The sequence below is a fragment of the Camelina sativa genome, chromosome 18 (genome assembly GCF_000633955.1).
Source record: "Camelina sativa cultivar DH55 chromosome 18, Cs, whole genome shotgun sequence".
Taxonomy (NCBI): Eukaryota; Viridiplantae; Streptophyta; class Magnoliopsida; order Brassicales; family Brassicaceae; genus Camelina; species Camelina sativa.
In genome coordinates, this window is record NC_025702.1 from 4,665,066 (window position 1) to 4,680,144 (window position 15,079).

Consider the following 15,079-nt stretch of genomic DNA (forward strand, 5'->3'; position numbering starts at 1 on the left):
TAATCGGCCAAAGTCTTTCGAAACTCACCATTTTCTCAGTTCGAATGTGACCATGGTCCCATTATATTAACGATCAAATCAACTAATATATAGCTTATCATTTATCAATAACAAATAACTAAAACAAATTCTAATAATTTTGTTGAGAAATAGCGTATCCGTCCGCAAGGATGACATCAAAAAAAGGGTTTAAATATTTGGTTATCTATATCAAAAAATGATATAGAAAACAATTTGTATACAATAAATAAGAAGAATTTTCCTATTGCAAATACATGTGCCTATCTCAAAGATAATGTGTAAGAAACATGCACCAGAATATGCCATGCAAATTGAAATGTGTCAACTCCGATCATACGTTTTCTTTACAGCGTAAAGCCAAGAAGAAGAGGCGAAGGAAGAAGGAAGAAGATGATTGCAGGGAGAACAAAGGAGAAGAAGAAGGTTAAGCAAAAAGGGCCAGTAGGCCATGTAATCAATTAGGCCCAATTATGTGTAATGAGCTCAGCAATATTTTGTGGTTTAGGACAAATGACAATTAACCTAAACCAGTAAATCTATTAGTATAAATATGTAAGAAGATGGTAAAAACAAGATAAGATTGTTGTGTAATAGTAAGTTTTCTAAGCGGCTAAGACTCCTTCAAGTACAAATCAACATGGTATCAGAGCTAGATGGTCTTGGTGGCCTGGAATCTTGAAGATCTGCACAAAGAAATCAAAGGCACAAGCTGGTTCATTAGAACACAGCAGAAAGTAAGAAAAGAGAAAGAAAAGAAAAGGTAACTTCAAAAACAGTCTTTAAATAGAAATACAGAACTCACTAGTGGTTCCAGTGTGTGATGGAAACAACTATAGCTTATGGGTCATTAAGATGAAGCCAATCCTTAAGTCTAAAGGGTTGTGGAAGATAGTAACTGAGGGAATTCCAGAATCGCCTAAGCTAGCTACACCTGTACAAGATGAGAGAAAGAAATTAGGGGAGTGGGAGGAACTTGAAATGAAAGACCAAACAGCATTACAACTACTGTTTAGTGCTGTTACTGAAGAAATCTTCAGCACTTACCTGTCAGTGACTGAAACGTCAAGAGAAGCATGGGAAGTGTTGAAGCTGAGATTTCAAGGAGACTCAAAAGGTTCCATGATAATGCTGCGGAGACTAAGGGCCAACATTTACAATCTGAAACAAGATGAGAGAGAGACCATTGTCGAGTTCACTAAGAAAGTAGTTGAGCTGGGAAATGAAATGAGAACTCATGGAGAAGTGTTACCTGAGAGCATGATTGTCTCCAAGATATTGTGCTCCTTGCAAGAGAGGTTTGACTCATACGTGGGTGTTATAGAGCAGACAAAGGATCTTTCAACCATAACAGTGGCGGAGGTAGTCAATGCCTTACAAGGTCAAGAGAAAAGATTAGATGATAGGAACAGTGGGAGTGTTGAGGGAGCGTTTGCAGCAAGGTTTCAGAAGTTACGAATGTTCAACGTACACAAGACACATTCAGACCGGATTCTTCTCAGTCAAAGTGGGGCACCATATGTAAGAAAAACAATCACAATGAGGAAGAATGCTATTACAACATAAACAAGACAACAACCACACAACAAAACAAGCAATTCAAACCTAGAGGAGGATGTTTTGTGTGTGGAAGGCTGGGACACTATGCTAGAGACTGTAGACTCAAGCACAATCAAACTCAGATGCAAGCTCAAGCTGAACAACAAGGTCAAGTACCAATAAACAAACAATACCATGAAGAAGACGACCAACAGGAAGGGTTGTTTACAGCAATTCATGACCAAATCACAAGCAATGAAAATATGTGGTTGATCGATAGTGGAGCTACGTGTCACATGGCTAGAGAAGAAAGTTGGTTCTCACAGTTAAACAAAAGCACTAGGAAAAAGGTGGGCTTATGCACTGGTGATGCTATTCAAGCAAAAGGAAAGGGTATAGTCACAGTGATGACTGAAACGGGAAAAAGGGCAATAAGGGATGTCCTCTTTGTGCCTAGCTTGGCACACAACAATCCAAGTGTCCCTCAGCTAATGAACAACGGTTATGGAATTATGTTCAATGAATCAGGATGCATAATCACCAATCAAGAAGGGAAGAAGTTATTTGAAGCACCCATGACAGATGGATGCTATTCAATTGAGTTCCAAAAATTGAAAAAAAGAAAAACAGCAAGGAGAGACATCAGAGAGGAAAGCAGAAATAGAACCTGGAAATTATGGAGAAGAATATGGAACTGGAGAACTTGTTGACCTGCAGGAGAGTGTAGAAAAACAATCCCTAAGTCGTGTGATTAAGGGAGAATCAAGCAATGAACAACAAGAAATCCATCAATACTTGATGGTAGAGGGTGTAGAACAAGAGGTCAATAATCAACAAGTTGATAATCAAACTGACTGGACTGAGAATATGACTTACCAACCAAGGGTGAATGCAAGTGAGGATGGTATTGGTCTCAAGGAGCAAAGTAGAGCAGAAACTTTCATAAGGGAAACTGAGCATGTCTACCAAGAAGTTGATGAAACATGTCAGATTCCAGAGCAACAAAAGGTATCAAATGCATTTGGAAACTTAACTGATAGGAAGAATGGACCCGCTGGAGTTGTAGCAGGCTTGACTGTGAAGAATGCTCGTGGTAAGACTGAGGTAGCTCTAGGAAAGACTCACGACATAGTAACCACAGAGTGTACAATGATAACTGGTTCGAGCAAGACTCAAGAGGGAGAACCTGCAAAAGAACCACATTTTCAGTGAATTAAAGAATCAAAGATTCAGAGCCCCAAGGGAAGTAATCCAAGTCTTATAGTGAGATGCGAAGAGGTCAAGGAAATAAATATGAGGCATGATTCACAACTCACCCGAGTAATGGAAAAAGGTGAAGATCACTTATGTTACTGCTGAAAGGTACCTACAAGAGAGAGAACTAAATCATTTCAAAAGAGAAAAGAAGAAGCTAAAGAATCTGGAGAGGAATCGGGTTCAAAGAGAAAATAAAAAGGAAAGCAAGAGGAAGACTAAAGCTATGAAAGATAAGGAAAAGAGGGAGATAAGAAAGAAGAACTCAAACTTACGATACTTGGAGGATGATGATTCGATTTGCAATGAGACCAACATGCAGAAGAAGAAGCCTCAATTCACAGAAACTCATGACAAGAACAAGGGATCAATCATGATGAGAAACAGATCAGAAACTAGGTCAAACTCAATCAAGATTACTAAGGTAAAGAATGAAACAATGAGGGAAAAAGATAAATTACCTGTGAGTTTTGTAGATGTTGCAGAAGGGATCGACGACTTGCAATACTTGCAAGAGCACCTGCAGAACAAGAACAAGCATCAGGTTTCAGTCAAGGTTAAAGAGAGCATAAGAGAAATCAATCCAATAGCCAGATCCAGAACAATGAAGAATCATATCAAATCTGATGAGATTGGAAAGATAAAGATGATGAGAGAGCAAGAGAACCGACCAGTGAGCTATGCTGATATTCTGAGAGGCATAGGACCAGGAATTAGGAACCAAATCAAAGAAGTTTCAGCAACAAAGGGAATCAATTCCTTAGGTCAGATTTTGGGGATTGAGCATAAGGATCAAGAGGGAGTGTTGGAAGTTGATCCTTTGCTCAATAAGGAACAAGAGACAATGAAGGAAGAAGATGTTGAGGTGATTAGGAGCAGAGAGATTCATAAGCAAATGTAGAAGAACCAAGAAGAAGAGGCAAAGGAAGAAAGAAGAAGATGATCGTAGGGAGAACAAAGGAGAAGAATAAGGTTAAGCAAAAAGGGCCATTAGGCCATGTAATCAATTAGGCCCAATTATGTGTAATGGGCTCAGCAATATTTTGTGGTTTAGGACAAATGACAATTAACCTAAACCTAGTAGTATAAATATGTAAGGAGATGGTAAAAACAAGATAAGGTTGTTGTGTAATAGTAAGTTTTCTAAGCGGCTAAGACTCCTTCAAGTACAAATCAACAAATACCACTAAATAAATTACTATTAAAAAGAATTATTACTAGTATACATAATAAGTATTGATGTTTAAGAGACACATGTTCTGATGGTAGCATTACCATTCTAATAAGGTTACCTCAATCCGATGCTCAAATTCGCCGAACATTTTGCATGAACCAACCTACACTTCACTCTCGCCACCACTAAACAATCTTGTGGCCGCCTCTCATCCACCGATGAAACTCATAGATTTGTGGACCTTGTGTTCTTCTTCGATGGTCTGCCTAAAGATGATCCTAGAGACCCCGATTTGCCCGCAGAGTCGCTTGCATTATCTATATGTTGTTTACTCTATGGGTTCCAGCTGTTATAGCGGCTCATAACATTCCTTGTGAAATCCTCTGGTTCGAAGCTTGTGATATTTTCTCGGTTTATTACTGTTACTACATGAAGACAAACCATTTCCCCAATCTTAAAGATCCTAATCAAACCGTAAAATTACGAGTGTCTACTCTTGTGGTTTGACCTCCATAATTAATCAAATTAGAGGTTATAGCTAGAGTTGCACCTACAGCTATAGCTTTTGGGATGCTCCTTGTTGTAATATAGGAAAACAAATGTCACCATAATAAACCAGCTTACAATGGAGTTTAGCAACAAAAGAATGCACAAATCTATAGCAAGGAACAATTCAGTTCTTCCCATACAAAAAAAACATATATGACAATCCTTTGTTACTCCCACTCAATATTGTTGTTTGTCTCAGTAACTACTTAGCTCCTAAAACCTATGAATTGAACTACATAATGCTTTGATATTATAAATCAGTAGCCAATGATAAATTATTGTGGGAGGAAGCCAAGTCCTTCTCTATGAATCACCTGCATCACCTAGATTCTCAGCCAAGCTTGGAGGTACGGGATCCTTGTCCCCGATGCCATGTTGATGGTTCCTGGAAAGGTTCATACCTATTTGTGGGTCTGGGATGGTGGTATTATAATAGTGAAGATAGGACATTACTTTTGGGAGCACGAAGCCTTAGACCCAGTCCTTCACCTCTTCATTCGGAGTTACAAGCCTTGATCTGGGCTATGGAGTCTCTCCTGGCGGTGGGTGTTGACTGTCAGATTTTTGAGTCAGATTGCTCAGAGCTAGTCGCGATGGTGCAGGCTCCAGAAGACTAGCCCGCCTTCTCAAATTTGTTGGAAGATTTTCACGCTCTCGAACTTTCCTTTCCCTCCTTCACTATGATCCAGATTCCGAGGACGTCAAACGTGAGGGCAGACTATCTTGCACGTTCTTCAAAATTTTTAGTTTCTGAAACTTTTTTTGCAAACTCTTTTCCTCCAGTTTGGGCAACTAACCTTGAAGTTCTCTTTTAATTTAATGTTTGGTTGGAAAGAAGAAAAAGAAAAAAAAAATTCTATTTCTAGCAACTTCTAATGGTCTTCCCGAAACCAAATCAATTATAAACTACTTACTTAATCATAGAGACGCTGGTTTTCGCTGACACAATGAAAAAACAGTAACAAACTATGAGACAAGAAGAAACACCATTACCTCTATAACCACGCACATAAGCTCCAGCCACAAAACCACCAATAGCACCATTATAAAATCCCTCTTGCACCTAAAGTTCTGAACCAGCTGTTCAACACCGATGTAAATACCTTAAATGGCAGCAAAAGTCAGCCTGTGGATTCCCATCATCTTCAATGTTCTGATAAGCCACATTTCTCTCGACTCTTGGAACATCTTTCCAAGTAGTTAAAATGGTTCCTTAAATCATCACAGCACCAAAACCAGTGACACTACCTTTCATTGTCTTCATCATCGGACCATCCTCTTCTTGCAAAGGGTCAACCTAACAAATTACAAACCGATCCATCTGCCTTAAAATCATACCAACCATTGAATCGTTTGTGAAAAAAAAATCAGAACATCAAATAGAGCTCCACCACAACAAACCCTAACTGGGCGATAAACGAAAAGACTCAAACACAAAAGAGGATTGCTTAAAATTCCCCAATTTTCTCAGATTCGTCTCTTTTTAACACCAAATCTATCGAATTGGGTTTGATCGACTCTCTTACAGGATAACGTCGAATCTCTTACCAGCTTATTCGATTGTCTCACCTCTCATGTCTTCTTCTTCTTGGAAGCTTTGGCCATCAACATAAGAGAGAGAGACGGGAGAGAGAATCGGACAACAAAACAAATAAAATGAAACTTTCTTTTTTTTTGTTTCTTTCCAGCCAATCACAAATTGACACAAAACAGATTTTTAAAGAAATCTAAAACATCTAATTTAACAATCGATGCTTAGTAAAATTAATTTTTTTGCAAACTTATAAGAAACTTCTATATACACTGATCGAAGTGGTCTTATCAATATGGATGCTCTTTAAGAGATTTGTTCTTCCTCTCTTATATTTTATCTTACAGTCACATTAATATATACATTAATAGTAATACATATATATATATATATATATATATATATATATGTTGTAAATTTACTAAGAGAAGCTTATTTATAGTTAAAAACATCTCCATTAGTTATATTTGATGAGTGTCTAAACATTTTTTTATAATTAATTCTAATATTATGTAATTATGGCTGTCTTAAGAGTATCAAAAAATGTTTTTGTTTAATTTCCATAGAATTACTAACCTAGGATCGTTTTTATGAGGTAAAACCTAACTTCGAGTTTTAGCTATTAAGTAGAAGGACAAGAAAAATATTTTTTTTTTGTTTTATTGCTCCCGCGTCCTCATCTGCGCTCGTTAAGCCAACTTTTCTTTGTCTAATTGAAAACATTTTTGTTCACTTTTTTTTTTTTTGGCTCAACATCAACTTTCATTATCCAAAAACATTTCATCCAAGTCAAAGGTACATAAATTTCCCTCCATAGAATTGGACCCAATGCAATGAGTCGATCAAGTAAAACCCTGAATCACTAGGCGGATCCAACGCTACCTAATCCGAGAAGCATTGCATTTTTTACCACAACGAGATAAATAACACACCACGACTCGGTGTGAAATCATCTCTTAAACCACCTAATTAAACCCAATGACACGAAAACAACTACTAACACAGAGGAGACCAAATCCTAAACTGAATAACAAAGCAATTCCAAGCTAATAGAACCTCATGATCTGCAATAAGAACTTGTCCCAATAGCATCAACACCCAGAGGCGCAACATCAGAAAAAACTTGGTTTCTCTAGCTTTCATTGTTCCGGTCCTAAACCAAAAACGGACAATACATCCGACTGACCCGACCAAGATACCCGAAACAAACCAGCATGAGCAGAGGCTTCTCCTAACTAACCCATCATTACCGGAATGCTAATCAACTAAAATAAGATAATGAAGCACCGATTAGCATAGCTTCACTTCTCAGTGCATTTCCAGATTGGCCACATCGCATCAGCCAAGATGTCTCGCTTCTTAGCCGGACTGGGACCAGAAGGATGAGGGAGCTCTTGAGAACGTCAGCTTTGAGGATGTCCTCAAATCTCGGCCACCGACGCCCACTGAATCTCCCCAACCATCGGTAAAACTCGAAGACCCGTTTCAACCATTTAACTCCGGTCAACTAGGACCTCCAACAGAGATGACAAGAGAAACGCGACCCAAACCCAGATCTGACACCGTGAAGCTCTAAAGAGGGCCGCCCGGATCTGCTTCGAACCACCACCATTCGCCCGAAGAGGAAAACGAGCCGAGATCTCTCACCGTAGCTTTCGCCGCCGCATCGTCACGACACAGCAGTGGAGCCCTCCTCAGCACGACCAGAGAGGAAAAGATCGAGCCACCCAACTACTACAACTGGAAAATAAACTAAAAAGAAAAAAAAAAACAGAGCCTTCTCACACCGCCGGCAAAGCCAAGGACGGCGGAGAGGCACGCAAAAACTCAGGCGGCGGCGGTTTGTAGAACTAGGGTTTCTTCGTGAGACCTTTAATTTCTCTCTTTAATTTCTTCGTAACATTTTTGTTCACTTCTACCCACTCTAAAGATACTTTCAATTAAATAATATTAAAATTAGTTATAAAAAACAATTAGATATTCACAAAAAATGACCCATGGAAATAATCTAAATTAAAACCATCTTCATCCATAACAATTTGGAGATATCTTTATATAATTTTGAATATACAAATAATGAAAATATTATAAACTTATGTCTTCCCACTAAGATTGGTGTCTCCGCAAGCCTATTTAGATCTCAACATATATAAGTGTTTTAAATTTAATATTAAAATAATTTTAAGACATTGACAAAAAAAAAAAATTAAGATACAATGAAAGAGATGACCGGTGCTCTAGTGAGTGTTTTTATTGGTGTAGGTGTCTTAAATAATTTTTATAATTACTTTATTATTAGTTTAATTGAGTGTCTTGAAAAGGAGATGTTAAATACATTTTTGCAGACACTTGTAATGAATGTCTAGAGTATTAAATAATTATTATTTTTATTGTTTTAAAGACACTAAAAATCAAAGAATCAAAAAGTAAGAAATAGAGTAGAAATGAGAAGAAGTTTATCAAAGTAGATACTTAAGAGCATGTGCAATGGGGGTTTCTCTCAAAAGTTTCTCATTTAAAAAATAACTTTAAGAAAAGGATTACCGAATAAAATAAAAAGAGAAACTCGTCTAGATACGAATTTCGAGGCAATCTCATCTTTTCCACTCTCCGGTGTTGGTGTAGCTTCGACTCGCCGGTGTCGGAGATCTGTCACCCTGCTTCTCTCTGTTTTTTTCTCCTTTTTAGCTATTCTTTTTTAACATTTTTCCCCATTTTTCTAATCTTTTGCTACCGTTCTCAATCTATTATGTCAACTCCAAAGTTGGGCAATTTCTTAATCAACGGTTGGAGCATGATTTCGGCCAATCTTTCCACTTTTTCTATGTACCCAGTTTTTTTATTTGCGGATCTAAAGTTCTCTGCACTACACAAGTCATGATTCGTAATTCCGTTTTTGCCTGGAAACTTCACCTCGTCTTCGCTGATGGCATGAGAGCTTCTTGTACCATCAGTTATGCCTCGTTGGGGAAGATGTTGACGGCGCACGACAAGGGTTTTTTCCGGACCATGGTTTTCACTTCTTCTTGGACCTCCACTTCAACCCCACACCACCGCCAAAGCTTGGCAGGGCCAAAACTGCTTCCTTCAGAGATATATATTATTCATTGCAAATCTTGGTAATTCCTCCGACCAGCCATCGTGCATCGAGCTTCCTATGGCCACCAAAAGGAAACCTATTTTTTCCTTGGTGGACCAGATTCATGAAGTTGGCCCATTAATAGTTTCTCACCCTCAGCCCATCTTCTAAAAAACAAGGTCCACCTATTCTAATTTGTTGGCAAACTCCTCTCAAAAGATAAACCGATTAGACTGCTAGGTTTGCCTATTCAATTAGTTAGATCCCTCGTATATGCTCCTTATATGGCAATCACCTTTGCTCCCATGGTTCCGATTGGAATTTCATCTCTGAACTCTTATTGCCAACAACATGATTATGGCTATGGAAGACCTTAGCCAGTTGTCACCCTTTTTCAATACTAGCTAGCTACTTCAGCTACCATCCAAAGACCTTCAATCCTACATGCTTTGCCTTTTTTGAAACCATTAGAAACCATCATCCATCTTTTGCCTGTAAAACTGAACTATAACTTGTCTATGTCACGTTGACTACAAACTTTGTATGGAAGCCTTAATCTCCATAGCTATGTCTCTTATGCAAGAGAGACTCCACTTGTTATGTCACAGTTTGACATCTACCTTTGACGCATCCTTCCGATAGCTTCTTTGGAGAGTTCTTGCTCCTAAATTCATGAAGTTTCATGTTATGGCCCTTGTACTACCTCAAGGAGCTTTTCTCGCGACAGCGAGATGCTTAGACATGATTTCATTATCAACGTCACACCTAGTCTTTATTTGAAAAGGACCATCTACTTTTTCATTGAGGTTCTAGTAGAAAACTTATCGACACACCGTGACCTCTCATGTAACATTTAGTTTTTAGCTGTTTTGGATTAATTGTTAATGTATCTTATCTTTTTGTGTAGTATTGGGGTATGCCTTTGTATGCTTTTGTTTTAGATCTTAGATCTCTATATCCTTCTCTTGTACTTGAAATTATGTGAATAAAATCAAGTATTCAATCCAAGAAAAGAAAAAAAACCTTTACGAAACATTCTCCTTTGTTTTGAGAAACTTTTATATTAAAAAAATATTATTTTATATTTTATTAATTTTTTTTGTTGATGAAAAAATGTAGTGAAAGACTACCGCATATGGTCTAATAAGAACCCCTAAGACCATTTGCATCCGAGAATTGTCTCATGTATCTCAAAATAATATATTTTAATTATTTTATTTTAATATTATCTTATATTTAAATAATAAATCAAAAAAAGAAAAATTAGCCTATATTAAACTAACACATATTAAGCAAATTCTTAAAATGCTTTATAAAGCAACATTTCTCAACGTTAGTTTTTTTTATTATTTTTTTATTATTATTAAATGAGAATACCTCTAATAGAATTACTAGTGAAAATGCCCTAAGAAACCCCAATGATACAATATCATATTTTTAATTATCAATTTTGTTTAAAAAAAATATAATTTAAAAACATAACTAAATAATATTAGTATTTTATTAATTAGATATATATCTAAATGGGTCTCTCCACCATCATATTCTCCTTAATAGATTTTTGTCGCTATTGATCATCATCTTCTTAGTTTTCACAATATTCTATTTCTTAATTCTTTTTTTCTTTTTTTCTTTTTTTTTTTCTCGGCCAAAATATTGATTGAAAAGGCCGAATGGGCATTACAAGTGATGGAAGTACAAGCCTAATCTCTTCCATTTACAGACCTTAATTAAAATAAAAAACAGCTTAATCCTAACTAAAGAGATAAGATTAAGAAAAAAAGGAGCCACGTGTTGACAGATGTTAACACGCAAGAAGGAGAGATGTGACACAGTCGGTGCCGGTGCAGATCCACGATCTGACTCAACTCCGCCGCCAGGCTTTGAAATTCCACCACCGGAGCTCTTCTACAGATTTCGCAGTTGCATATCTAGATGAAACCCGCCGTTCCCGTCTTGAATTTCTGCCAAAAGACTTCTTCAAGTCTTCATCTTCTTAACCCAAACTCCTAGAGGGAGGCTCCGCCTAAGACCTAAATAAGGTCAACTTCAGAAGAAGCATGACGACGGAGATATTATTCCAACTTAAGAGAGTAGTCAAGCAGACGGTATGACGAGGGAAATCCATCGATGGCTAACGGGATCAAAATAAAGACCTGTAAAAGAGAGAACACAGATCCAAACTTACCGAAGCTAAGTTTGGAATTATTTAAATCCGACTAAAGTTGGAAACAAAAAACTAAAACTATAAACAAGAAAACTAATCCGACAAAAAGTTTGGGAGAGATAAGAGAGAGATAAAAAAGCCTCTGCACTAATTTTTTTTGTGGATTAAATTGGGTTAGATTCAGCACAAGGGTGAAGCGCCTTAACCGGATGTGTTCGAAAGACCCGAAGAACCAACCCAGTCTAGGAGGCGAACTGTTCTAGTTCTTAATTCATGTTTCATTCTTAATATTCTCTTTATAATTACGGTCTAATCAGTTTATATATAGCTAATGAGTAACAAATAACATAAACAAATTTTAATAATTTTGTTGTCAAAATAGCATATCCATGCGTACGGATGGCATCTACAGAAAAAGGTTTATATACATCATGAGAGTTGTACACAATAATAAATACATAATTAAATACAAATTTGTCCTGTTACTAAATAAATAAATAAAGATTACGTGCCTATCTGAAAGCTGATGTGTAAGAAACATGCACCCAAATAAGCCATGCAAAATGAAATGTGTCGACTCCGTTCATTAATATGATCTTTACAGCGTGAAGCCAAAATTTATTTTCCGATGAAGACATAAACGTCGCAATTCAAGTGAAGTGTAAACTGTACATAGTCGATTCTATATACCTGGTTCTTGTTAGAATCAATTTGTCCTTCAATAAATTTTAATAAACAAAATTCAAATAAATCTTCTATAAATAGCTTTACATAACGCAAGTAAGAAACCACAAAAAGTAGGAAAGAAAAACAAAAATGGCTCGAGTCTTTTCTTTTTCCTTAACACTTTTGATATTTTTCCATTGCTACACAGCTCAGCAGTTTCCAAACGAGTGCCAACTCGACCAGCTCAATGCGCTCGAGCCATCACACGTACTGAAGAGTGAGGCTGGTCGCATCGAGGTGTGGGACCACCACGCTCCTCAGCTCCGATGCTCAGGCGTCTCCTTCACACGTTATGTCATCGAGTCTAAGGGTCTCTACTTGCCCTCTTTTGTTAACACCGCGAAACTCTCCTTCGTGGCTCAAGGTACGTACGATTCTGTCTATTTCGAGACTCGAATTCGTGACTCTATGGTCCATGCTCTTTAGAACAAATACATTGTTAGGGATTCATATTTTGATCAAATATATTCTAATGCACTGTATATAGGAAGAGGTCTTATGGGAAAAGTGATCCCGGGATGCGCCGAGACATTCCAAGACTCATCAGTGTTCCAACCACGCCAAGGCAGACAGTTCGAGGGTCAGGGTGAAGAAGGTCAAAGCCAAAAGTTCCATGACATGCACCAGAAAGTGGAGCACATAAGGAGCGGTGACACCATTGCCACAACACCCGGAGTAGCACAGTGGTTCTACAACGACGGACAGCAACCACTTGTCATCGTCAGCGTCTTCGATCTAGCCAGTCACCAGAACCAGCTCGACCGCAACCCAAGGGTACATATAAACCAAAGCCTCCAAAAAATATCATTATCTAGTCACAAAATAACAAAAAGTGATGTGGTTTTTTTTGGTGTGTGTTGTGAAGCCATTTTACTTAGCCGGAAACAACCCACAAGGCCAAGTATGGCTACATGAACGAGAGCAACAGCCACAAAAGAACATTTTCAGTGGATTCGGACCTGAGGTTATTGCCCAAGCTTTGAAGATCGATCTTCAGACAGCGCAACAACTTCAGAACCAAGATGACAACCGTGGAAACATTGTCCGAGTACAAGGTCCATTCGGTGTCATTAGGCCACCTTTGAGGGGACAGAGACCTCAGGAGGAGGAAGAAGAAAGAGTAGGTAACGGTTTAGAGGAGACCATATGCAGTGCCAGGTCCGTTGATAACCTCGATGACCCGTCTCGTGCTGACGTGTACAAGCCACAGCTCGGTTACATCAGCACTCTCAACAGTTACGATCTCCCCATCCTTCGCTTCATCCGTCTCTCAGCCCTCCGTGGATCTATCCGTCAAGTAAGTTAAAAATATATATATTATTATCTAACTAAGCTAAAACCAAAGTAACTTTTGCATGCATGTGAATGAGGGTGAACATTTTTTATTCGATTCGCTATAATATGTCCATTTCTACATTTAAACATGACTCTTGAAACGTGTGTGGGTGTAGAACGCAATGGTGCTTCCACAGTGGAACGCAAACGCCAACTCGGTTCTTTACGTTACAGACGGGGAAGCCCAAGTACAGATCGTAAACGACAACGGTGACAGAGTGTTCGACGGACAAGTCTCTCAAGGACAGCTTATTGTCGTACCTCAGGGTTTCTCCGTGGTGAAACGCGCAACAAGCGACCAGTTCCGGTGGGTCGAGTTCAAAACAAACGCAAACGCACAAATCAACACTCTTGCGGGACGAACCTCAGTGTTGAGAGGTTTACCATTGGCGGTCATAACCAATGGATTCCAAATCTCACACGAAGAGGCAAAGAGGGTTAAGTTCAACACACTCGAAACCACTTTGACACACAGCAGTGGCCCAGCTAGCTACGGAAGGCCAAGGGTGGCTACAGCTTAGGAGCTTAAATCTGCGGTGTGTTTAATAGTGAGCCTATACTGTAAAAGGAAGTTAAATAGTAGTAATAGTAATAATGTACCAAAATGTAACTGGTTTTGTTGAGGTTTTTTACGTTTCTGAATAAAATCTCTTTTTGTCTTTCTCAATTGTCTTCTATTTTACCACTGTTTAATTTTTTATAACCTTTATAGTTTACATGTTACCCGTAATTGATTGAAGTCTTGGAAACTTAACATTTTCTNTCCAACGCACAAATCAACACCCTTGCGGGACGAACCTCAGTCTTGAGAGGTTTACCATTAGCGGTCATAACCAATGGATTCCAAATCTCACACGAAGAGGCAAAGAGGGTCAAGTTCAACACACTCGAGACCACTTTGACTCACAGCAGTGGCCCAGCTAGCTACGGAAGGCCAAGGGTGGCTGCAGCTTAAGAGCTTAAATCTGCGGTGTGTTTAATAGTGAGCCTATACTGTAAAAGGAAGTTAAATAGTAGTAATAGTAATAATGTACCAAAATGTAACTGGTTTTGTTGAGGTTTTTTACGTTTCTGAATAAAATCTCTTTTTGTCTTTCTCAATTGTCTTCTATTTTACCACTGTTTAATTTTTTATAACCTTTATAGTTTACATGTTACCCGTAATTNCCGGCGTTTAACAGTGAGGCTCTACTGTAAAAGGAAGTTAAATAGTAATAATAATGTAACTAGTTTTTGTTCTTTAATGAATAAAATCTCTTTTTGTTTTTCTCGATCGTTTCTTTGTATTTTACCACTGTTTAATTTTAGAACCTCTCATAATTTACATATTATCCATATTGATCGAAGTCTTCGAAATGGGAACTTAACCTTTTTCACATTCGAGTGTATATGACCTTTAAACTGGGAGATCGCTGAGATTGATCCCAACCGAGTCGAGATCAACGAAGACTATGAACGGAGATCGAAGTTTGATGATGGAAGTGTTGTGGATTTGTCAATATATAAATTTAGGAATAAATTAGCATTATTTCTATCTCTATATAAATCCATGTACTGTAATCTTGTAAAGTTATTTTACGAGAGTAATAATAATTCTTCTAAAACATCTTTTATGTTTTTACTGTCATTAGCCCAATAAGGCAATAACCATTTACACTTTTGATTAAAATTCAAAACCTAGCTTAATCCCTTACAACAAGTACACAA

General features: G+C 37.9%; 1 protein-coding gene and 1 long non-coding RNA gene across 5 annotated transcripts; one reads left to right on the forward strand and one right to left on the reverse strand.

Annotated features, from left to right (window-relative positions):
* LOC104760531 lies at positions 446-3,734 on the reverse strand. 4 transcript variants are annotated; one of them, XR_002036521.1, is made up of 11 exons: positions 3,483-3,734; positions 3,087-3,331; positions 2,874-2,923; positions 2,592-2,743; positions 2,434-2,519; positions 2,225-2,268; positions 1,490-1,512; positions 1,271-1,391; positions 1,066-1,179; positions 824-952; positions 446-704 (listed from the first exon to the last, which is right to left on the reverse strand). It is a non-coding gene; the product is annotated as an uncharacterized LOC104760531 (long non-coding RNA). The 4 variants fall into 4 exon arrangements; XR_002036522.1 differs by having other exon boundaries at positions 1,271-1,512; positions 2,434-2,509; XR_762960.2 differs by lacking the exon at positions 1,490-1,512.
* Positions 12,081-14,039, forward strand: LOC104760533 (12S seed storage protein CRA1-like). Its single transcript, XM_010483472.2, has 4 exons — positions 12,081-12,401; positions 12,525-12,811; positions 12,903-13,334; positions 13,489-14,039. The coding sequence occupies exons 1-4, from the start codon at positions 12,128-12,130 to the stop codon at positions 13,891-13,893; spliced, it is 1,398 nt and encodes a 465-aa protein (XP_010481774.1). The 5' UTR covers positions 12,081-12,127; the 3' UTR covers positions 13,894-14,039.